This window comes from Schistocerca cancellata, chromosome 2 (assembly GCF_023864275.1).
Source record: "Schistocerca cancellata isolate TAMUIC-IGC-003103 chromosome 2, iqSchCanc2.1, whole genome shotgun sequence".
Lineage (NCBI taxonomy): Eukaryota > Metazoa > Arthropoda > Insecta > Orthoptera > Acrididae > Schistocerca > Schistocerca cancellata.
In genome coordinates, this window is record NC_064627.1 from 79,225,790 (window position 1) to 79,236,393 (window position 10,604).

Below are 10,604 nucleotides of genomic sequence, written 5' to 3' on the forward strand. Positions count from 1 at the left end.
GAGTTACAGCGCACCGCAGGTGGTACTCACACTGGACGTCGAGCAGCAGCGAGACCTGTAGCGCGGGCTGCGGCAGCGCGGGGTGCTGCACGAGGCAGGCGACGCTGGCGTTGTGGTGCGCGCGCAGCAGCCGCGCCAGCCGCGCCTCGGAGCGCAGCACGTGCGCCGCGGCGGGCAGCGGCGCGGCGGGCTGCGTGCTCAGCAGGGGCACGGCGCCGTGCTGGTGCTGCTGCGGCTGCGCCTGCGCGTCCGGCTGCCCGGCGAGCGCCAGCCGCCACGAGAGGCGCGGCGGCGGCTCTCCGCCCTCAGCCACGCAGCCCACGGCCAGCGCCGAGCCCTCCAGCACCGGCAGGAACACGTTGCCGGGGTCCAGCCGCCGCCCGTCCACCTCCAGGAAGACCGCGTGCGGCGGCTCTGCCAACAGCCAAACACACACGCAGCTCTGAGCACCAGCACTCTCAATAAACGGCTGCCGTACGAGGACTGTTTGTTTTCCGAGGTCCGATCAGTCGCGAAAGGGAAACTACAACGAAACTTCAAAACGTCGTACATCTTAGACACACCCCAGCTACTTCTCTACATAGTCATCCCTCTGACTACGACATTTGTCGTAGCATTGCACCGACTGTCCAATATCTAAGCCGGCCGGAGTGGCCGTGCGGTTCGCGGTTCTAGGCGCTACAGTCTGGAACCGGGTGATCGCTACGGTCGCAGGTCCGAATCTTGCCTCGGGCATGGATGTGTGTGTTGTCCTTAGGTTAGTTAGGTTTAATTAGTTCTAAGTTCTAGGGGACTGATGACCTCAGAAGTTAAGTCGCATAGTGCTCAGAGCCATTTGAACCATTTGAACCAACATATAAGCGACCTGTGCTTTCCACCAATTCTCTAGGTTGGTCTGGAGCTCGTTGTCTGTGCCAAAATACTAAAAAACAAAGAGATCATAATCAGAGGGAGCCAAGTCCGGGCTGTATGGTCAGTGGTCAAACACCTCCCGTGATTAAATATTTCCCATCGAAAACTTTGCAATGTGCACCCTAACATTGATTGGCACGAAGAAACACAGTAAGTGCTAGCAAAAATCCTCATCGCTTGATTTGCTCTATGGAGAGTAATATGACTTCTCTTATTCCTTATGTACGTAAATGATCTGACGGACAGGGTAAGTCGAAAATAGCAGCTGTATACTGGATGAAAGTGTGGTGTACATGAACGTGTCGTCTTTGAGTGCTATAGAGGGATACAAGACGACTTCGCCAGACTTACCAGGTCCTGTGATGAATGGCAACTTGCTCCAATGAAAAAAAAAAATGCGATTGAATGCGGACGAGAGGGGAAAAGAAAAGTGCAACGTCCAACTACAGCATTAGTAATGCGATGCTTGACACAGGCACATCGACTGAATAACTATTTGTAACGTTGGAAAGCGTTATCGATTGGAACGAGCCCGTCAGGTTGGTGTCGGAAAGATGGATGTTCGTCATTGTTTTACTGGGAGAATTTGGCGAAAATTTCGCTCATCCATAAAGGACGCGACGTATAGAGCGCTAGTGCGCACTACTTGTCTGTTCCGCATCCACACCACGTTGGATTACAGAAAAACATAGTATCAGCTCACAGGCGTGCTGCTATATTTGTTACGTATAGGTTCGAAAAAATGCAAGTATTTTAGAAATCCTTCGCGAACTCCCGTGAAAATCGCTGGAGTAAAGACGACGTTCGTTTCACGATGCACTAATGAGGAAATATGGAGATTCGGCATGTCAGGCAGACTGCAAATCTCTCGTGTTGCCACCAAAGTAAACTTCGCGCAAGGACCACGAAGGTAAGATCAGAGAACTTAGGACTCCTATGGAGGCTAGTAGACCGCCGTTTCTCCCTCGTTCTGTGTGCGAGTGGAGCAGGAAAGGAAATGAGTTGTAGTCGTACTGTGTTCCTACAGCTGTGCACCCAACGGCAGCTTGCGGAATATGTATGTAGATATAGATGTACACGATTTTCTCGTATCACCTGGACCACTCGCGGGACAGCATCATTTGTTGACATTCGGTTCCTTCCCTGAGCGACTGAATTATGAAAGTCTGTACGTGCAACTTCACAGTTCCTGCACTACTGCCGCACTTTGTCAGTTACACGTGACAGTTATGGTATGTGGAGTGCATGAAATCAGGCGGCACCCCCCGGCACGCACCTCACACTTGGTGGGAGACTCTATTACTCCAGGCACATTTACGTGCTCAATGTGCGCTCAAAACTGAAAAGTGCGACGTGTACTGTTCAAAGCGCATACTAGAGACGCTGCATAATACATGTGTTCAAAGCTTCATTGGATTATCATTGTGGATTTAACTGCACGACCGATCAGACTTAATGTAAAATTAGCCCTCATGTAAATTATCTGCGAGACGATGTTCTACAGTTGAAAGATGCTTAATGAAGAACACGTTTATAGTGCAACATTTCAAAGAGCGTCAAAAGTATACATCTGCGGCAATTAAAATAGCGTGTACGAAAACAGGCCTGCCTAGTTTTGAAGTTTTACACACAGTTCGTACCAGATCATCACCCCGGTTCCTATGGAGGTCCAGAATTATTTTAGACTTGACGTCTTATCAGCGATATTGAACTCCGGATTTTACGTGTCAGTCTATGTATTTAATATTTTAGATAAACATCATGGACTTAAAGTTGAGTACGCTGATGGCTCCAAACAGTGAGACTCCCGTGGTTAGTCTGTGTACCTCGACCGAATCTTAAGGATACTGGCCATCCACATGAGTACATTGTATTTAGTGCTGTGCTCCCGCGATTCTGGAGGCACTCCATCCAGTGAGGCTCTTCAGGGCGAGCAGTTTCTCTTCAGTTCTGTATACCTTAGTAGCCACAATCACTGCAGCACATGAACCCGAGAAACTTGCCGACCTAATCCATGACAATTTGCACTTTCTTCAAGGTTGGGAAGGAAGTATCACTCTGCTGGTTCTGGCGCATGTGACAATTTTGAGCCTTTATCGACGCCTGCAGGGAACATGACGTCACACAGTGAATCGTTCTGCTACAGACTGTTATTTCAATGTTGCGTCAAATATCGTGGAATGTCTGGCAGTAACGATGAGCTGCAGTTGACGAAGCAAGCAAGACAGCCATGACGAACCTCTTGCCGGTAATGTATTAGGACGAGATGATCCTGACCTATCTCCGAAGTGAGTACTGTCCCCTAGCATATGGCTTCCTATCTCCTTAAATGGATCCTCTGGTCTCTAATGCCTGCAGCGCGCAACACTGTGTGCCACATTTTTACTGAGTGCTTTTCATATTACGACTAGAGGGAAAAGCGAATGTCGGTGGCGATATGTCCTCTATTTTAGCTGATGTCGAAACGAGTACGGAGAGGGTTTTAACGTTTTGTATAGTCTAGACCTTGGACAAATCTTAATGGCTGGAGATTTTAGTGTTTTGTGGAGTCTTTGACTCAGCCTTTTTGTTGCTGTGATGGGCCAGCCACAGATATTGCCTGTATTCTTTTACTTCTCTCCATAGCTTTTCTTTTGTCTCGCAGTATGTATTCAGTCTTGTAAGCTATGTGATTTTCTTCGTTTCCTATGTGTGTGTGTGTGTGGGTGAATGTAGTTTAGCAAACTAAAAAAATTGCAAAACACGCAATTAATTATTAGTTCTATGGTGAGTGTAATTTTGTGTAGTGACCCTTCTGGAAGCCTCATTATGCAAGTTAATTTATGAACCGATGGATCCTGCTCGAACAGCAATTTTATATTGAATACATTTGTTAGCTACAGAAAATAGTTATGACTGTAATATTTGTATATGATAACTACAAAAAATGTTCAAGAAACGTTTGCTTCAATCATCTGCTAGTGAAGAACCCTCAGACCAGTACAACTTTTGTTGTCTTTTTATCACAAATTAGATAAAGGATTTTTCATACTTCGTGGTTTGTGATGGTGATATGAACCTTTGTAAGTCTGTGATCGATAGTAACTTTCATCAATATTGTTGATAATTTTTCTAATAAGTTACGTTACAGGAAAACTGCAGAGTTCACTTGAACTGAAGCAGATATACGTATGACTAATTCTGTGGTTTGGTTTCATAATGTAGATAAAATGTTACCTACAATTTAGCATTGTGTAACTGAATGATTTTGGAATCGACGTAGGTTAACAATGTTATGCACTGTTAACCTGATTTCGGACTTTTTCAGTTCTGATTGTGTGGTATAGCAATTGTATATTGCTCCTTCTTTTTCGCACACTTGGGGAATCACGTATTTTTAAGGAATGCATGGCAATTTTTAATGAAATTGAATGTTTCTATACTTTCGGAAGGGGCTAATGACTTCATATACTACGTCATGCATTTTGAAGTCGTTTTCAACCTCAATTTTACTTTCCTTCAGTTGAGAGTGTTTACCTAGCGATCAATGTGGCGCAGTTGTGAGCACGGTGGATTCACATTCTGGAGGCTTAAAATCGCCATCCAATCATCCAGATTTAGGTTTCTCGGGATTTCTCTTCATCGCTCCAGACAAATGCCTGGATGGTGCTTCTCAAAGGGCATGGCCCATTGCCCTCCACATCCCTTCGTAATACGAGCTTGTGCTCCGTCTGTAATGATGGCACTGTCGATGGAACGTTTCCTTCCTTGAGATTGTTGTGAAAAGCAAAGCAGAAAAGGGAGGAGACCTTTCAGCAAGCTTTTTATACAATATGCATTCTAGAACTGTTCAGTTGTCATTGATTTAGTGAAAACTGTGGTTTGATTGATAGTTGGCGAACCTATTATCCACTTGTGTCACAAATCAAGAAATAGCCGCCCTCTGAAATGTTGGGGGGATGAAAGATGGGGCGTGACCGACCCGGCGTCGTTCCGCTGGTGCCAGCGTGGCGTTTGAATTTCCTGGCGGCTACATCTAGCAACACGACCGAGACATATAGAGGGCGTAGCTGAGCTCGGTCGACGGAATGCAGGACGACACGCGTGAGTCTCTTGAGCCGTGCGAGATGCAACGACACGGAACCGGCAGTCAGGCCCGTAATTACAGCAAGGCGGGAGCACCAACCACGACTGCCGCTCAAGTTTGGAGTGTTACTGAGTGTGGTGGGATTAGGGACAGCCGCGCGGAGTGGCCGCGCGGTTTGCGGCGCCATGTCACGGATTGCGCGGCCCCTTGCCGGTGGTTCGAGAGCTCCCTGGGGCATGGATGTGTGTGTTGTTCTTAGCATAGTTTAAGGACTGTGTAAGTCTAGGGACCGATGACCTCAGCAGTTTGTTTCCTTAGGAATTTACACACATTTGAACATTTGATTAGGGACACGACAGCTAGATCACCATCAGTTGTGCAGTGCCTACCCGCTACTCGCGAGGAGCTTTCGGGGGCAGTTTTGGTATCAGAATAATTGCTGAGTGAGCTATGTTTGAACGTTCACTGTGTCAGTTGTAACTCGAACAAAACTGGTTGTGAAGACTGCTTATTTCAAAATTTGTTTTTAATGGGCCTGATTTTATTTCAGTCCTAATTGAACCACTATCGCGAAACTATTTCCCCATAAATATTGTGTAAGATAACTCACGTAATCTAACGAGTCATTTCGTTCACCTGTCGTTCCGGTACACAGTGGTGCAGATCGTGTTTGCTTCAGATTATGTGTTTTATTATTATTAATCACTAATAAAACCGATTTTTACGATACATTTTGATTGTTTCAGGGTATGTGACGAGAGAATGAGCGACCTGAGAGAGACAAGGTAGTATCAGGGGCAGTGAGCCCCTTGGGCGTGTAACCAAGCAAGAGCGTATGGTGAAGTAAGTATTGCGTCACTGTGTTGTAACAACGTCGCATCCCAATCAGGAAAGTGAGTTCGTCGCCATTATTTAATCAACTGTAACAGCCTCTGCTGTTTCAGTTTTTTAGGTTGGTGAGCCATCCTGCACGCAATTGAGGCATTTGAATGTCCGAATAATGCATTACGTGAATAGGTCGCGTGATTTGCTTTGCGTCGAAGGGAGCGGCCAACTGAGTAAACAAATAGGCCAGTTACAGGGACAAGCTTGTAACATCTCTGAACGCATTGAGGAAATGTTTGCCTACTCAAAGTGCAGGAGGGAGATTAGAAGCAAAGAGCTCGAAAGCTTCTGGAAGGGAAATTCAGAATTGCAGTCAGATCGATCGGCGAATTGTTGACAGCCATCAAGCCTGCGTAACAAACGGCGAGTGTCGGTAGATGTTTGCTAAGCTACCTAGTCCTTTACTTGGAAAGCTATAAGCGACTAGAAAGCTGTCGGTCAATATTTTAGCACATATACAGCAGCTGCTGCGATTCCTAGCTGACTTACAGGAGCAAGGTGAAAATTGTGGCCTGAGGGGGCCAACAGTCCAATAAGTCACTATATCCAAAATGTACAGGAACGTTAATGCACTATTTTTGCACAGAAAGTGGGCTCAGTACATTTTCAATGAATTCCGTCAATACTTACGTTCGGAGCATTGCAGGAAATAGTTGAGAATAACTATTGCAGAGTAAAAGATACTGAAGGCACTTACAAGGGTATTTGCACAATATCAGACACACCGTCAAGTTGTTACGTTTCCTGTATGGTGACGCGGAGATTATAGATAATATTCTTGAACAGACTGATCCAATTCATAGGTGTAGGTTATGGTTTGTGACGACACCACAGACTTACAAACTATGCTACACATGTTTAGGCCGTTCCCTATGTGTACGTGAAGAGAAAAGGAGACAGGGATATGTGAAGGCTCCAAAGGAGATTCGGAGACGGTACTATAAGAATATCAGAACGACGTTTAGCTATTACGGAGTTGGGATCCCTGACCATTTTAATCGGACAGAAATCTGACTTACGAGCCAGGAAGTCGAGGGGGAAAGTTAGAGCGGGCAGACCCTTGACGTGCAAACGAGTTGTTGATTTTACATTGGTTATCTTCCATTTATATGTCTTACTGCATTATTTGTAACAGCTCATTATCATTAAGTACGGAAGAACAGTATCACAAGTAACAACCACCGCGTCGATTAACCCCATTGAGAACTGGGCTCGCGAGCTGCAGGATGGAAAACTCTGGTAAACTAAAATTGTTGCGGTATTCATGTTTTAATTGAGGTTCCAGGCATTCACTGGGGCGTTCCAGGGGAGGTACCTCGTCACTTAGCTGTTTCTGTGATTCTTGATTCTCATTTTATCCAACATCCAGGACTTATGCTTAATTGGAGGGAAAAGCAATTTTCGTTTCTTTTCCGTATGATGCGAACTTATTTTCTGAGCTTGATGTACTTTTGTAGGTGGGGATATTCAGTCGCCAAATAATTGTTAAAATTCAAACCTTCAGCTGTCCTTTATTTTCCACAATTCGCTAACAGTTTCGGTCAAAGACCATTATCAAGCTTAGCTGGCATAATGGTATAACTTTCCTGCCGTTTATGCCAGCTAAGCTTGACAGTGGTCACTGACCAAAACTGTTAGCGAATGTTGCAAAATAAAGGATAGCTGCAGGTTTCAGTATGAATTTTAACAATTCTCGTAAGGCGCCGATACAGGTTAAAGCCGTCATAACTACAGATTCACACAAGTGTGTTAGTCATACATCTCCTGAGCAGGTCGCACAGTTGCGCAACGTATATCAGTTATATCCGGGTGTGCTGACCGATAACTGCCGACTCCTGCGTTTGGCGAGAGCGATACTGAGCTTACTGATTAATGCATCCAGACAACCATCGTACTATCTTCGTGTTTCGAAAAAGAACCAGCTGAAGCCGGTCTTGGGTGAACTGCTTCAAGACAGAATTATAAGACCTTCCTACTCTCCATATTCCTTACCAACATCTCTCGTTGTAAAGTGGGATGGTAGCGTTTGGCTTGTTATAGATTACTTGCACTGAACAAAAAGATATTTTTACAGTCCATCCAGATGTCTGATTTACATTCTTCCACTTCTTGGTTTAGTAGGGCTAAGCTCTTCACCGCTTTGAATCTCAGTCATGACTATTTTTATTCTCAGATTTACTTGTCTGAAGTTCCCTAGTCAGTTACAATGTTTTCTACCAGTTCGAATTTGTAGAAATTTAACAAGGTTTTTTCGACTCCCAAGTTGAGAGTACTTTTTTCAGATATCAAATTTAAACTCGTCTTATATCACTACCTAGATGACTTGGTTACCTTCAATGAGGATTTCCGTGAGTGTATTCGGCATAATGGGATGGTTTTCCGCCGGTTGAAGCAGGTTGGGCTCACAGATAAAACTTCTGAAGTAAAATTCTCTCTTTCACGAACGTCATTTGTAGAACATGTAGTTACTCCCCTGGGTACAATACATCAGTATTGTATTGATTCTATTTACATATATCCATTGCTTAAACATTTCAGGGCCATGAAGGGTCATCAGAATCACCTGTTGTATTCTATGTCACAAGCATCACTTTGGAAGCACCATAGTGAATTATGCCGCTTGCAGCTGAAGCATGTATTTGATGATTTTTTGTTATATCTTACGTTGTATATAACAGGTGATCAAGAAGTTTCCGTTCAAGGGCCGTGCAATCCAGCGTCGGTAAGCCAATCACTCAGAATCACCGTGACTACTGAGGCAAGTGGCTCAGTGACGCAACAGGTTTAAGAGAACCGTTCGGTAACACACCTTGACCTGCTGCATCAGTAAGTCCGTAAATGCCTGCTGCATATCTTCGTCCGACAGTTATCGGCGGAGGTCTTGTTCATGGGACCGTAGGTGTGATAATCGCACGGGAAGAGAAGAGGACTACTGGGCGGGTGCCCAAGCGTCTCCCACTGGAACTGGCGTAACTCTACGTCACGACATGTGCGATATGTGGACGTGTGTTGTCACCAGGAAGCAGCACCTCTTCGCGCTTCATACAACGGTGGTTTTCGTGCCCTACAAACAGTTCTCATCATCCGATGTGTGTCTACCGCTGCTCGTCCTTCGGCAGCCAAGGAAAGAAAAACTGCATATTGGTCCTGTTTGTAGGCATTTGGTAATAACGATTCCATAGCTCACGTTTCCGTATTTTATCGTATGCGTGTCGGTAGGACACGAAGACCACACTAGTCCCTGGCCTAAATGTTGACGCTTATACACCTGCATCGGAGCCGCGCTATTTCGCATACACGCTGTAGCTACGCCCTCAGTCTCGAACTTTACGATCGGCCCTTACAAACTGACGATCCCTCCAAAACACGTCATTTTTGTGCGATTCGTTAACTTTAGTGTAATGGATACAGGTGCACACGGAGATAACCCGTTTAACGTGAATATTTTTTATTTACCTTTATGTTTTATAAAAGGTGTTGTCTACATAGTTCCGCGTAGTCAGCGCATACACAACTTTATCACTAGAGCGCGCCCCACTAAGCACAACAGCGGTCGTCCGTCTCCGCACTACGAGATGGCGCTGTCTTAGAGACGGACCAAATTCTGCTTCCGCCGATCCGCCTATTAATATGTAACGCAGGCAATGAGATTGCTGCTAACGTAGAACCTTTTCTCCTCGCGGATCACACTCGCGCAGTGATACCTGAACGCGCGAGGTATTACAATGAGTGTACAGACCTCCGATTAGTCAGTCTGCATTAGTCTGCATCAGTCTGCATTAGTTTGTACCAGCCAATAGTCAAGTTTCAGTCTGCGCCTAATAAGATTATCATATTCCTGTACATAGCCATGAAGAGAAATGTATAGACACTTTGTCAAGTATCAGAGGTATGTGAGAATAAGATTAACGTACCAAGACCAAAGGAACTTCAGACTGTCAATTGTAAATAACATCCAGAACCAAGTTAAGTTATTTTTATGCTTGTTATTATTTTAATAAATGTGTTTCAAAATTAATCAACTTCTGTTTAAAGTTGGTCACCATCAATCTGCTACTCTAAGCGTGCAAGTGGCATTTCTATCGTCTGACCTAACGGCAGAAGATAAACACGCCACGATAAGACCACGAGACATATTGCTGGCACTCGCCTACTTCGTTAGAGCGACAAGTCAAATAATCTGATGGCGTGTGTTCTGAAGGTCTTACTGTACGCACACCACAAAAGGTTCTGAGACTTTTTTCAGTAAATTAACAGAAATATGATGCGACATGCAACGGTATGTAAGTAAATGGAAGATCCCTCTCTATTCAGGACTTAGGTCATTCGATTTCCTGACCCAGCCAGGGAACGTGAACCAATGAGTTTCAAAAATTGTCTCTATATTAGCGACTTATTTACTCACAATTAAATGTTTATTTATTCTTTAATTTAAAAATATTTCTAGATTTTGGGATACATCTTTCTTTTATAAGCATTGTGTGTGAATTTGTTCAGAATCGAGCATCTGTGCGTGTACACACATGCACAGACAACCACACAAGCAGACGCACACACACACACACACACACACACACACACACACACACACACTTTTGCGCGCGTGTGCTCTTAATAGTAGTTTTGCGTAAATAAATAATTCTGTGACTTTATCTACAAAAGATCGTGCACTGCTAATGGTAGGAGATTTTTCAATTTATTTCAAGACTCTTGTATTTCACATGCTCTAAAAATTCCGGTA

At 44.7% G+C, this 10,604-nt stretch overlaps 1 protein-coding gene across 1 annotated transcript in view; it reads right to left on the reverse strand.

Moving 5' to 3' along the window:
* The window catches only part of LOC126151010 (uncharacterized), a 237,291-nt gene extending 236,205 nt beyond the window's left edge, over window positions 1–1,086 (reverse strand). Inside the window, exons 1-2 of the mRNA XM_049915914.1 lie at window positions 1,040–1,086; window positions 31–440 (exon numbers count right to left, since the gene is read on the reverse strand). Of these exons, the coding sequence (XP_049771871.1) occupies window positions 31–440; window positions 1,040–1,086 (457 nt within the window). The remainder of the gene's footprint in view (window positions 1–30; window positions 441–1,039) is intronic.
* Window positions 1,087–10,604: the final 9,518 nt, after the last annotated feature.